The sequence below is a fragment of the Xyrauchen texanus genome, chromosome 7, assembly GCF_025860055.1.
Source record: "Xyrauchen texanus isolate HMW12.3.18 chromosome 7, RBS_HiC_50CHRs, whole genome shotgun sequence".
NCBI classification, from domain to species: domain Eukaryota; kingdom Metazoa; phylum Chordata; class Actinopteri; order Cypriniformes; family Catostomidae; genus Xyrauchen; species Xyrauchen texanus.
Genome location: NC_068282.1, coordinates 42,076,708 through 42,091,468, shown reverse-complemented (window position 1 = coordinate 42,091,468; position 14,761 = coordinate 42,076,708). Strand labels below are relative to the sequence as shown.

Below are 14,761 nucleotides of genomic sequence, written 5' to 3'. Positions count from 1 at the left end.
GTTCATTCACTTTGTAACATAAACTTGTGTGCGTGAGTGAGTGAGTGCGTGAGTGAGTGAGTGAGTGAGTGAGTGAGTGAGTGAGTGAGTGAGTGAGCGTGTATTTATCACTTTGTGGGGACCAAATGTCCCCATAAGGATAGTAAAACCCGAAATTTTTGACCTTGTGGGGACATTTTGTCGGTCCCCATGAGGAAAACAGCTTATAAATCATACTAAATTATGTTTTTTGAAAATGTAAAAATGCAGAAAGTTTTCTGTGAGGGTTAGGTTTAGGGGTAGGGTTAGGTTTAGGGGATAGAATATAAAGTTTGTACAGTATAAAAACCATTATGTCTATGGAAAGTCCCCATAAAACATGGAAACACAACGTGTGTTTGTGTGTGTGTGTGTGTGTGTGTGTGTGTGTGTTCACGTAACTAGTCTCTGTATGTTCACAGTATGTTTTCTACATCACAGAATTCACCTTCTATTTTTTTATGGCCTTTCCCATATTTTGATTTAAGACACAATAGGAGATTAACTTGTTATATAACACTATAATATAATTTAATATAACTGAAAGCGAGACTTACTACTCACCTCTGAACCCATTGAAAACGTTGCGGCTGTGTAAGACCACTGTGAGTTAGTGTGAAAGGTCATATGAAGTGGTTTGTGGAGTCTACTGTAATTTAGTGATTGTGATTTAGGCCAGTTTTTTTGTTGTTCTTGAGTGGAGTTGTGGTGTTTCACTTGCTAATTGCGCTACATTTGGGTTTTATGTTAAGGATTTATTACTAAAATGTAGGATTAATGTTTTTTACAGTGTGTGTGTGTAAAACGAATCATGTGGCTAGAGGTATGCTATTAATTTTGATCAAATTCATGAATTTGGCCTGGTGAACACTAAATTACTGATTTAATAGTGAAAAATGGCATAGACTTACATTGAAGGAGGGATCCAGATCACCCTAGCAACCGCATATCAATGCCCTGGCAACCACCGAGAACTGCCTAGTATCATGGTGGCAAGCACCCCTCATGTTTTCTTTATAACTCATACAAATCTTTTCTCATTTTTTTGTTGTCAGGTCCCTGTTAGAGGTGGTGATTTGAAGAACAAAAAATGCCGGTGCCGCCTCCACCTCCCCCACCCCCCACCTTCTCTCAGGTACACACACAAATAAGTACACAAACTAAGTGACCTTTTCCCACATATATTATAGGTATGTATCATTAGTGTTTTCTGTTTTTAACTGACGCTGCCTGTGTTTGAATCCACTCACAGGCGAACACTGAGAAGCCTGTCTTGAAAAAGTCAGAGCAACAGGGCCGGAATGCTCTGCTCTCTGACATTAGCCATGGAGCAAAGCTTAAGAAGACTGTTACTAATGACCGCAGTGCCCCTATACTTGATAGTAAGAGCTGTGTCTTTTTATTCACAAATATGTATTTAAAGCTACACTATGTAACTTTTTTGGTTAAAAATAATAAAATGTTATTGAGAGAGTGCAACAAAAATCCATCTTCCAAACCATGCCTTTACTTTACCCAATTACACTTTGATAAACCTATAATAACAATTTATATTTTAGAGCTGTCGGGACGGATTTCACGGGAAATTGCATACATACATCATTTGCCCGTGCTTGTCACGTCATGTTGTACACAGAGAAAATAAGCTCCGGCTACTGTAGTGCGTGTGTGGGAGTAGCTGAGGCTGAAAGTTTGTTGTCACAACGAACGAGAAAAATTTACCATGGATCATTCAAAACAGAAAGCCTCTGTTTAAACAAAGAAACCCCAAACAGAGCAGAGTCTACAAGCAAAAAGGGAAAGTGATAGAGTCCGTAATAAAACCTGAATCAACATCGTCTTAACTTTTCAGAGGTGGCAACAACTCTGAGATCTGAAAGTATTTAAAAACGACCCAGAGATGGCTTTTGTCTTACTCAACAGGTAAGATATTTTATTGATATGGTTTATGTATATTATGTACGTGTGTGTGGTGAAATACAATAATTATACTGTAATCAGTGCAGAACTTTTCACATGCTAGCACGCGTGTATATTTTTCTTTATAACGGCAATAATTTATATAAATAAATCCTTTAGTCCTTGGCGTGCCAATGACATGTGTGTCTTGAAATGATGTTGCCACTGGTTGGTAACAATGACATGTGAGTCTTGAAATTATGTTGCCACTGGTTGGTAACAATGACAATCTATAAATCGGTTACTACCTTGGTCTATTTGACCAGAATATCCTGCAGTTATAAAAACTTTACAGCATTTGAACTTGTCATACTGGCTATATCATTATGTCTAATGTTAACGAACATTACGTAACTTTTGTAACGTCATTTAATGTTTCAATGTCAAAACAACAGAATAAGATATGGCACTTACCAGCGCAGATGTTTTCGGAAATCCGTCTTTACCTTTCTTTCGTTATTTATTTGTCCATTCGCTCTGATAAGATGTCCTATATCCTTGTGTACACCGGTGCCCCGAACGACATTCATCCACGCAGAGGAGCAGAGCTGAAGCACAAGTTACGTCATTACCATTACAATGTTTTTATGCAAGACATGCAGTTTTATTTTTTAACCACTAGGGTGCCAAAAGTTACATAGTGTAGCATTAAAGGGGCCATATACATTATCACATTTTTATTAAATTTTTTCCACACTCAGAATGACCAGGTTTACATGCACTTAAGAAACTGTGTGTTCCAGGGATTTTGTAGAAAGTGGCATTCTGAAATTTCATTTAAACAAGGATGCCATTTTTCTTACATTTTCCTTTCCTTCTTATTGAAAGCGGTTTAATACACCCAGGTTTCTCCTGGAGAACATAGTTTGTGTGGCCATGTAAATGCATTAGTGGTGTTCTTACAGGTTTTTGAATAATGCGCATGTACATGGAACAGACCGGATACCTAATGTCATAGGAGGATTGAGCCCTACACCATATCAACATGCCAACACAGCAGAAAAAAATTCAACATTTCTGGGGGATTACAGTGGGGAAAAAGGAAAAGCACATACACTATAAAATATACCAATTTATACCCACCAATTAAAAAAATTGACAACTGTCCCTCACTCTGCGTATTTACGCTCAAGTACATTGGGGGAATCCCAAAGTTTGAAGTTAGAGCGACACCGAACTATTGCAGCATTCCACTGCAGGTGGAAAATTAAGGAAACCATCACAGCAACAACTGTGGAATATCTGGAAATTAAGCAAAGCAAAAGAGAATAAAATTGGGAAATCTTCCCAAGGATCCCATGTTTGTTGTTCTCACAAGCATCGTGGAGAAAATATGTTGCTGTGGAGAATGCTGCTTACTGACCCAGCTGCATGTATACAGGAGTAAAGAGAAAGCTGCGAACACACTGCATGTAAACAAGAATGTCACTTTCCAGCCTTAAGCAGCTTTCTTGCAATAAACACCTTTCTGTTGTCCATGTAAACAAGCTCAGTCTTAGTTTCTTGCTGGAAGAAAAAAAAATTTTCTTAACCATTTTCCACCCTCTCTTTGATGCTTAGAATTACTTGTTACTCTACTGTTAATACTTATGTAAGTGACCTCAGTTATTATTGGTTATGACCTCTTTGCATGTGAAATGAGTAACTGCTTGCGGTTTGTGTGTTTGCTGTCAAATATGATTTAGATAGCATTGCTCCATCCTTCAATAGCTTCCTTTTGCAAAGTCTGCATTTAATTGTTCATGAAACAATACAGGATCAAATGTGTTACACACAACTGTTAAGATCAGACTAAAACAAGTCTCAAGTAGTAACTTTGGGATTCTTCATGAGGATATGCAGAGCTGCAGGTGCTACAATCAGCTAGGAACAGCAAAATGTTTGGCAAACTTGTTGCCCACATTTAACACACATTGATATATAAGTGGTATTATAGTATGTTCTACGGGTGTTAGGAATTAAAGTACAGTATCTATCCCACTTCCTCTTTATTACTTCACTGTCTTAACCCGCAAAGTTGCTTAAAACTGAATTGACATTGATGTGTAAATGTGGGTGGTCATGAGACCGTGATTGTTAAATACAATGGCAAGAAAAGGTTTTTGAACCCTTTGGAATTAGTTGGTTTTCTGCAGTAATTGGTCATAAAATGTGATTTCATCTTCATCAAAGTGACAAGGACAGACAAACAAAATGTGCTTAAGCTAACAACACACAAACAATTATAGTCTTTCATGTCTTTATTGAACACCTCCCACTAAGCATTCAGAAGTGCTGTGGAAAAAGTATGTGAACCCTTGGATTTAATAACTGGTCGATCTTCCTTTGGCAGCAATAACCTCAACAAAGCATTTCCAGTATTGCTTATTAGACCTGCACAACATTCAGAAGAAATGTTTTATTTGTTTTTCTGTGATATGACCCCTTTAAGTGTAGATGTATTATATTGTAATTTGCTCCTCATTTAAAGTGCTTTGTGTATTTAAGCAATAGTTGCAATTTTCTACCTTAGTCGTTCCAGGTCATGGCTCTTTTACACATCCATATTTTTTCAGAAATATTTACTGCTGTGTTTGTTTTGACAGAACCCAAAGGTGGCGTTGGAGGAGGAGGTGGGCCTGGAGGTGGAGGGGGAGGAGGGTTTGGGGGTGGAGCCCCAGCTGGTCTGGGTGGGCTCTTCCAGGGAGGGATGCCAAAGCTCCGTTCCTCTCGAGATGGTAAGAACACATTTGTTTATTTTTTTTAAACACTATACTTTAACCTCACTAGGGTTGGACCTACAGTCTATAAAAATATTGGCTAATTATTGTTATGTTATGGCTGATAACTGACATTTTATACTGTTTTGTCTTTTTTAAATTTTTTATTTTTTTATCATTGGCCACTCTAATCTCATCTATAATTTGCTAAATGAAAAATGCTAATTGAAAGTATCAAAAAAAATAATAACTGTAGTATTCAGCACAGAAAAAAGTATACTGTTTGAATTGGAAAAATTAGTGCTTAAATTTTCTGTGTCGTATCTAACCCTAAAGACAAAAAGAGAAGCTAATATTGGGCAATACTAATATGGTGACCTATATATTGTGCATTCCAACCATAACCCTGATTCATTCTGCTTTAAAACCATATACCATTTAACCATAAAATAAAAAAAACAAAAAAAATACAACAACCTTACATTTAGATTAATAGATTATTTGATTATCTCTTGCTCTCTTTTTTTTAGACTCTTGTAGTGTCAGGCCTCCAGTTCTTCCACCTGGTGCTCGTAGCTCAGGTCCACGGCCCTTTGGGGGAGGATCTGTCTCCTCCCCTCGTTTTCCTATGCAACGCAGTGAATGTGTTGACCCTCCACGGCCACGGATGACTCCACCTCGGCCTGAAACACCTGGAGGGCCACCTCCCCCCCTCCCCAGTGCCCCACGGCCTTTTCAGAATGGTCCACAGAGCAGAGGACCACCCTCACTTCCAGGAGCACCCCGACCGGGTTCTGCACCAACCCCTTCACCTTCAAACCCTCCAGGACGACAGCCTGCACCTCCACCTGTGCTGGGTGGATTTGGTCGTCCTCCTTCCATTCCTTCACCCCCAGTAAGCCATGCCGGGCGACCTCCTCCTCCCCCTGCCCCCAGTCGAGGTGATGACCGTCCTCCCCCTGTTCCCCCTGGAAACCGTTCTTCTTTGCCACTCACACGGGACAGCCCACCCCCTCCACCTCCTCCATCTGCAAGTAGTAAACCAACCCCTCCTCCAACTCCTGCTCCCGCCTCATTGCGGACACCTGTAAGTGCAGCTCCTCCTCTGCCACCGGGACGTCCAGGCCTGTCTACTCCAGAGGAGCTTACACCACGCCTACCCGAACGCAACCTGTCACTGGGCTCGCATGCCCCTACCCCTCCGCCTGGGCGTTCCGGCCCCCTTCCTCCACCTCCTTCTGAGAGACCACCTGCATTGGGCAGGAATGCAACGGGACGAACAGGTAAGGGAAAAGTTCCAGGTGCAGCATGGTGTACATTTATTTGCAGTGGTTCTCAAGTGGTTTTGCTTCAGGACTAGAACTTATGTTGGACTTCAAGTGACGACCCGACACTTTATTTGTATAGCGCTTTTCATTACATGTTGTTCCTGTATAAAGCTTCCAGAGAAGCTTTATAAATAGTGCTTTACAAACCCCTAAGTAAGAAAGCCAAAAGCAACAGTGGCAAAGGTAAAACTTCCCAAGATGAAGATGAGGAAAAAACCTTAGGAGGAACCAAGATTGTTTATTAATCATATATATATATATATATATATATCATACACAGTACCTTGCAAAAGTATTATTTTTTTTATAATTTTTTTGGTTGCGAATTATTTATATAAAAAAACTGAAATATCTTACTTGCATAAGTATTGAACCCCCACACAATAATATTTGGTCGAGCCACCTTTTGCTGCAATAACTGCTTTAAGTCTTTTGGGGTACATATGTACAGGCTTTGCACACAGTGACAAATAGATTTTGGCCCATTCTTTCTGGCAGATTTGCTCCAGGTTCTTCAGGTTGGTTGGGTGATGCTTGTGGACTACAATTTTCAAATAGTGCCGCAGATTCTCAATAGGATTGAGATCAGGACTTTGACTAGGACATTTATCTTTTTGTTCTTGAGCCACTCCAATGTTGCTTTGGCCTTGTGCTTGGGATCATTGTCCTGCTGAAATGTGAATTTCCTCCCAAGCTTAAGTTTTTTTTAGTGGACTGAAGCAGGATCTCTCTTAGTTTTTTTTTTTTCAGCAGGCAAAGTTGTGTAGTTTTGTGTATCTGCATACACACAAAATGTTAATAATTGTTTGAATAAATAAAACAGGCTGCTAATACAGAAAAAAATAATACAAAATACAAATATTTATGCGTTACTCTTTTAATAATAATAAACAATACACTTTATTATAATTGAAACTTGAAACCATTTATTTTATTGAAGTGTGTGTAAAAAAAGTCTCCCTTTTGAAAATAAAATAAATAGAAAAAATATGAACTCTAACAGAATTATAATAAACAGAATTATAAACATGATAAAAAATATAATGTAACTATAACATGTTATATAACTAAAGCATGTTAGTTCACATGTTAAATGAACTACTAAATGAAAAATAATATCAGCTGTGTGAGCTTTTAAAGTAATGTCCTATGATTATTAACATATACTGTATGTGCATGACAGCGAGGCCAGACTGCTCCTGTCTGTACCTTTAACTCAGTGGTTCTCAACTGGTTTTTGCTTCAGGACAGATTTTACATTGGAAATCAAGTGGCAACTCACCATAGATCAAACATAACCTGTATTTAATGTATCCTGGGTCGCATTTCCTTTTATGTTGCATAGTTTTGATCATGTTTTCAAGGACATGCATCAAGTGACATTATTTTTGTTGATGTCAACAAAATCTACAGAAGTTGTCTCTCCCCCCTTTTCAAAAATTGTAGAGCATATTTACTTATATGAGCCCATTATTATTCCGTTTGTTACCTAATATTACATATTTATACACATATTAAACAGGAAGAAAGGCTCCTCATTACCATGGTTAGGTCAGTGTGCTAGTCTTAAATAATAGTAATATAATAATAAATTAATGTATTTATGAAAAATAAATTCTAGCTGACACACATCTTGAAACTTTAACTACAAACTGCCACTGTTGTGTTGATATAAAATGAGGTCTAATAGATTCTACATTTAGATTATTTCAAATGAAACTGAAACATTTTGTCAAAATATAACAGTTTCTTTTACTCATGTAAAATCCTGAAACAAATTTGTAAAGGTGATGTGTGTGATTATTAATATTTTTAACTATTTTGGTAAAGGCTTTAACATCAGGCTTTAAGTAGTGCATGGGGGGCCACATTGTATTACTTTTGAGATACAATTTTTTAGTTTTTGTAACTTTTAAGCCCAGAAATAGTTATGTACGCAATTTTCTGAAGTGTATCTGTGACTAATGAGACTATTCCTAAAATATTGTATTGCTCTACAAAGATAGATACTTCTCTATCTGGCATTAAAAAACTGAATAATGGCGGAGATTATAAATTGATCTCTACTTCCCTGTTAATTTATTATTCAGTTTTAATTATAATAAAAAAAGAAAAGAAATGTATAGAACTTTTAAAGTTTTGTCGCAAAGCGGGCGAGTTTACTTTGCACAAATAAAAAAATTAATTTACATATTCATCTCTGGGTTGCTTTTGCTTGCATGTCAATGTTTACCTCTCCATGTGTCAATGATGCCAAGATCTACTTTTATATTTAATTGAATCACTGCAAAATTTGTACCACCAAACATCACAAGCAGCCTCAAGAATGGACACAGAGTAGCCCTATAACACTTTTCCTTGAGCAGAATGTTGCACTACAGATCGCTAAGTTTGATCAATGGAGAAAGCGAGAAGTATAAATCTCAAACTGTGGGTGTTATCTGGCAACCCTGAGCATGTTAAACGCTTGTGGAGACGCGTTAGGTCCCAATGCAAGTTAACTGTGAAATATCCAATTAAAAATAAAAACGCTTTTACGATAAATGAGCCGTATGTTGCCCATTTCTACTTTAGCTGTTTGCGAGATTACCATTAAATCTGCCTCAGCAGTCCTAAATAGTCTATCACTTGGGTGGCCGCCGAAATATCTTCAATGGGAGAACCATGGCATTGTTCTTTCCCTGCGGTCCGCGACCCAGTCCGAATAGACCAGTTGAGAAACACTGCTTTAACTCTCACCCACACACTCATGTCAGTCCCCCTTGCCTCGCTTCTCTCAGACATTTTCTCCGCTGTGCGCGCGTGTCGCAAGTTGACGAGTCTGACAGGCAGACAAGGAATAAAGGAGATGCACACGTGAGATTCTCCGTCCGGTTGCATTTTGTTCTCAATACCTTAGATAAGCAAATGTACATGGTATGATAACCGCTGTTGTACTATAGAACCAAGTTGTTCTAATTGTAAACTCCTCCAGCTCTGGCCACAGATGAACATGGAGGAATAATAATTTTTCTGCATAGATTTCTGCCGATAACTGTTTGTTCCAAAAAGCAGCTATTGGCACAGATTAATCGGTAAAACTGAGATATCGTCTACCTCTACCATAAACTACATCAAGGATTATATCTATTTTATACTTTTGTTGCCTACATTTTTTAACATTCTATAAATCGCTTTTAAAAATATTGGCCGATTAATTGGTTATTGGCATTTTCCACCACCTTAGATTTCTATGTCACCAAAATCCAGTATCATTCATCTTAGTTTTATGCTCCTAGTTTTATGACTACATTGTGGTCAGCAATGTAGCCATGTTTAATGTTGTCTGGATTGAAATCTTCTTTTACCTTGCATAGTTTTATTTATAGTTTTCAAGCACGAGGGCATGTAACATAACTTGTCCATTTTGACATCTCTCTAATTTGACTTCTGACAAGTGACAGAATACCTTAAATTTGACTTTGATGTTGGTGTCAAAAAATATGGGAAGCATTTTCAATTACCCTTTATAATTTGATAAGCCTATTTTTATAAAAAAAAAAAATTGCTATCCTAATTGTGCAGGTTTATATGGTTGGTTGCACTTTTATTATTTGCATTCTGCGTGTTTTTTTCCTGCCGCTCGCAGACAGAACAGATCTGTAACCCATTTTTGGGTCATGACCCGCCAAGTTAGAACTACTAATTCCTAGTTTTCACTAGTTTGTACATTTTATATTTGTTGCTGTGTGTGTGTGTGTGTGTGTGTGTGTGTGTGTGTGTGTTGTGTGCACAGGTCCCCTTCCACCTCCACCTCCTTCAGGGCGTCCAGGAGGAGGAAGCATAAGGTCATCACCAGCTCCTCCCCCGCCAAGCAGACCAGGGATGGAGCCTCACCGTGGTGGAAGTAGACCACCCCTCCCACCCGACAGACCCAACTCTGGACCTCTGCCCCCTCCTCCCCCACCTATGGGCAATGGTTACCACAACCAGGGGCATCATATAGGTATGAGGACATGTTGGAGTAATTACTGTATGTGTACAGAGTAGTTGTTTGGTTCAACAATTGATAATTGACTGGATATTACAAAATAGTAATTTTACTCCCTTTGGGGACAATTTAAAAATCTTGGTTTAATACAAGTTAAGCTCCACCAACTCTGTGAAAACAAACAGTTTACATTAATTTTGCAGTAATGCTTTTACAATGGAAGTTTATCAGGCAAGGTATTGCATCAGAATAAACATTAAAATGCTTACTGTTCCAAAGGTGTAGCCACAAGCTCCATCCACAGGAAGTATGCTGGTCTTGTATTCAGAGTGGTTCACCTGCCTAGAACTGTAGTCCAACAACTGTAGTCAAAATGCAGATTTAGCCACCTTTTTACAGATAAAATAATACAAGGGCTGTCAGTCAATTTACCTTTTTCTTTTTAATCGCAGATTTTGAAAATGCTGAAATTTGACACCATATATACTTATTTTCCTGTCAAAATGCATTTATTTCCATCTTAGGAAAGAAAAAACAATATGTAACAATATAATGCTTTATTAATATTTTCCAAACAAAGCCTTACACAGTATAAAGTTAGACATTCACTAAAATAGCTCAATTTAAATCTAAATTTAAACTTTTCCCAAAGTCTAATTGGGAGGTTGACTTATTGAAAGAATTAGTACACATAAGTGGAGTACTCATTCATATTTTCATTAATTTATTATTTCTGTATTCTCTATATACAGTATCTCATAATTTACATTTAAAATATTCATCTCATAACATTATTTATGCATTTGCAACTGCTGAGTGAATGCATTTATTCCTGCTCTGTGAAAATACATCTAATTGCAACTTCAGATGCAGCTTCTGTGCCACCTTTACAGTGTATAGATAGCTTTAGTCCCCATAGGATTTGCATTCATTGCAATGGGCATTACATCTCTTAAACTCTCATTCTCCTCAATATTAATCTGCCGGTAGACTAGGCTAGGCTATCCGCAAAGGCTTGAAATGCTTCTGTGGTAATTAAAATGCGCCTTACATAGGCTGAAAATACTTGATTTCTATCACAAGTCCATTTGGGCTTGTTTTGTACATCAACAAATAGCGCTAAGTGTTCATTTCTCTTCACTTTTTTAATTAATCGCATGCGATTAATGTGTTAATTCCGACAGCTCTAAATGATACCCGTTTTTGTTCGGATGAATTAATATAAATGCTTAAACAAAAAAACAAGCTTCACATTTTTGCTATTAAACCCTCTAGAATGCCTTGCATCATTGACTTCCATGATAATTGCATTACTGTAAACGTGATATTTGTTTGTTTTTACAAAATGAGTCAAATTATTTTCTGTGTTAATTGACAGCATGTCTAAATAATAAGTTCTAGTGACCCCAAAACATTATTTTACATCACTTTATTTAGTCCCATTGAGCTGTAAATAACACTGTAGTTAATTCAAATACAGTACAACTCATATAGCAGATTGATTGTTACGCTTGTGTGAGCGCATTTTATTTTATTTTTAATTTTTTCAAGATGACTTGGAATCTCGCTTCACGTTCCGGCCTCTATCGGACCTTCCACCTCCTGAACCCTACATCCCCTGTCAGAAGACCTATCCTAGTAAACTAGCCAAGAACGAAAGCCGAGGTAACCAATCAGGGCTGAGTTTTCTGATCTTATCCCTCATTGTTGCTGTGCATACAGACAAAATGTACCTACAGCTGTCTCTTCCACATGCCACTGAATTATTCTAAATAACATTCCTTTCATTCAGCACAATCATGGCCTTAACCATCTGTTTTGATGCCTGTGTCTGTGTGCGTGTGAATGTGTGTATTTGTGTATTTCTGTCTGTTTCAGTTTCAGGAAGGAAAGAGAGAGGTGCACCTCCCCTGCCTCCTGTTCCTAGGTGAAAGTAACTGATTGTTTTCTCTGGGTTTGGAAAAACCTTCCCTTCCCCAGTTATCTACCAGTACCAATTTTCTCTGGTACAGTCTGTATTCATATTGTACTGCCAGAGTAGTCCATTGAACTATTAAAGATGTATAAAAGAAGTATAAAATACCGCTAATGGTGTTCTGTAATAGACAACATTGTTATCATGCTACTGCCAGTTTGTGCTAATTATCTTATAATAATAATATGTTTTGCTTTTGTTTGCTTGAAAGATCGATGAAAGGATTTGTTTGTCTGTTTGCTTTAAGGTCAAGTGGTGAGATATATAGAAATACTACAGCAAGGTTTTACTTTATTTTATAGTGGGGAGTTGTTGCCCTGGATGAAAGTGATGGTTAAATCAGCTGTTTGCCACTTCTACCTATTCTTGTTGTTGCATGTGCACCTATTTCCTTTTTGTCTGAAAAATAATCTATAATTATGAATCAGTGCAGATTTTATTTTAAGGTGCTGTCATTTAAAAATGTAAAAACAAAGTAATGCAAAACTTATCTGTGCAGAGTCCTGTTATGGGTAATTTTGGGAACTGATTTTTGGCGCCCCCTACATTCCACATGCCAAACAACACTATTTATATAGCATGGAAAATTAAAGCCCACTGTCATACAGCTGCTTAGATGTGGAGAACACATTGTGCAGAGTATCAGAGTAAGAGTAAATCATGAATAAGCCTTCAAATCTTGAGGGAATGTGTATTTGCATTAGTGCTGTCATGTGGGTCCTTTGTGTTGGTGAGGGCCAAAAAGTGATGCAGAATGTTCTCCTGTAAACAGAATCAGTCTTTTTTCAGTACCTCATGCTGATCTAAATGAAAGATGGCTTGCTTTACATTATCATGTAAATGCTTTTACGTAATATGGGATTATATCTGTTTATGATGCAAGACAAAAAGCCAAAAAATGTGTAAAGTTTATATTTTATTATCTATGTATGCACTTGCTTGTTTTCTTTGTTAGCTCAGTATTACGGTGCCTTATGTATATATCACAAATGCATGATGTCTGTCAGAGAGAAAGACTGTGATTTTCTAAAAGTATAATTAGTAATAGTTAAATTAGAGAGATTATGTTGTTAACTATAGGTTGCCTCTTCCATAATGTGCTTCTAGAAAGAATCAAGAAGCCCAGGTGAGGTGAGCTGGCTTTGTTTAGACTGTTAGGATGCCTTATATTTGTACACATTAAAAGGTCTTCTCATGAAAATAAAATTATAGTGAGTAAAGAAGGAAAATTACAGATTCAGAAGATATATGCAAAGTAACATAAGTTCTGCAGTGTCTTAAATTAGATAAGTGAAAAAGTTTAAAGATAATTGTTGATGTTGGATTTTCTTTTTTTTTTTTTTTTTTTGGTTATGCAAAGATGGTAAGGCCTCGAATTTATTAGCTGTTGGCACACACTTCACTGACACTACTCTGTGATTGATGCTTAACGCGGTACTATTTTTTTAGGTTCTTTTTTATCTGCCTGTATAAGCACATTTAAGTTTCATACATCATATTTGTTTCATTTGTACATTTTCTTTGTTAATTACAGCCAGTCTTGCCAAACTTGTTACTTGCCAAAAATATTATTTGATGAAAATTTTTTCTAAATAAATATTCAAGATGGATTTTGGCTTATTAATTATGTGTTTTTATAAAGCTTTTTACAGTGCTTTACTTTTAGGGTACAATCATTTTTCAGTAACCGTTACATAAGTGAAAAGATAGTAGTTTATTTGGGGGAAGAAAAAAAAAACTTTTGAAAAGTCCCACCATGGTGAAAAGGGCTACCAAAAACACTGGAACAGGAACACATAAATTTGTTGTGCCAATATTCAACAAAACCTTTTTTATTATTATTGTCACTCATACACTGTGAGACCAGTAAATGCCACTAAATTCCTTTATAGGGATAGTTCACTCAAAAATGATGGTTGGCAAAGGTTTTCTGATGGAAAACAATAAATTGTAGTGAGTAAAAAAAGTTACTACAATTATATATGCAAATTAACATAACTTCTGCAGTGTCTTAAATTAGATAAGAAGTGACCAAGTTGAAGAAAGATTATTACATAACCCCAAAAAATTAATTAATCAGTTAATTACATTGATTAGTTAATTACAACCAGTCCTTTGAATATGTTATTTGATAAACATAAACATGTTTTCTAAATAAATATTTTAGCTTTTTAAAAATGTTCTTAAAATGAATTTACAGTACTTTACTTTTATGTACTGTAGGGTACAATAGTTTTTCAGTAACCATTACATAAGTGAAAAGACAGTAGCCTTTGTCATACACTGTTTGACCAGAAAAGGGCACAAAATTCCTTAAAATGATAGTTCACTTAATGTAAATTCTCTCATAATTTTCAAACCCGTTTGCCGTCCCAGATGTGTATGATTTTCTTCTGCAGAACACAAAGGTAGATTTTAGAAGAATATCTCAGGTCTGTAGGTCCTTACAATGTAAGTTAATGGAGACCAACATTTTAAAGCTCCAAAATGCTCATAAACGCAACATAAAAGTAATCCATAAGACTCCATGATCAGATGATGATGCCGTTGTGTACACTCTGGGTTAAGCAGAATTAGTTAACCTTGTGTAACTTGACATGTGAACATTTAGGTTCATGCTAAGCACTTTTTCTAGCCCTTTAACATGCACTAGTTAAGGCACGATCATATATTTGTAAAACATGATCAATTTCCACCCTCATTCTGACGCTTTGTTAGAGACACTCTGTTTTGGGGTTGCTTCTCCTTTAAGTCTTGACAGTAAGCAACCACTGTTATTATTGGCTCTCTGCTCTTCATAGACCTGCTCTCT

The 14,761-nt window shown here is 36.8% G+C and overlaps 1 protein-coding gene across 2 annotated transcripts in view; it reads left to right on the top strand.

Annotated features, from left to right (window-relative positions):
- LOC127646756 (WAS/WASL-interacting protein family member 1-like) overlaps positions 1–13,559 on the top strand; it is a 31,564-nt gene extending 18,005 nt beyond the window's left edge. For both annotated transcript variants that reach the window (XM_052130618.1, XM_052130619.1), the window contains 7 exons: positions 1,074–1,153; positions 1,271–1,400; positions 4,563–4,694; positions 5,207–5,959; positions 9,780–9,989; positions 11,526–11,639; positions 11,853–13,559. In XM_052130618.1, coding sequence (XP_051986578.1) covers positions 1,109–1,153; positions 1,271–1,400; positions 4,563–4,694; positions 5,207–5,959; positions 9,780–9,989; positions 11,526–11,639; positions 11,853–11,905 — 1,437 coding nt within the window. In that variant the 5' untranslated portion in view covers positions 1,074–1,108 and the 3' untranslated portion in view covers positions 11,906–13,559. The remainder of the gene's footprint in view (positions 1–1,073; positions 1,154–1,270; positions 1,401–4,562; positions 4,695–5,206; positions 5,960–9,779; positions 9,990–11,525; positions 11,640–11,852) is intronic.
- Positions 13,560–14,761: the final 1,202 nt, after the last annotated feature.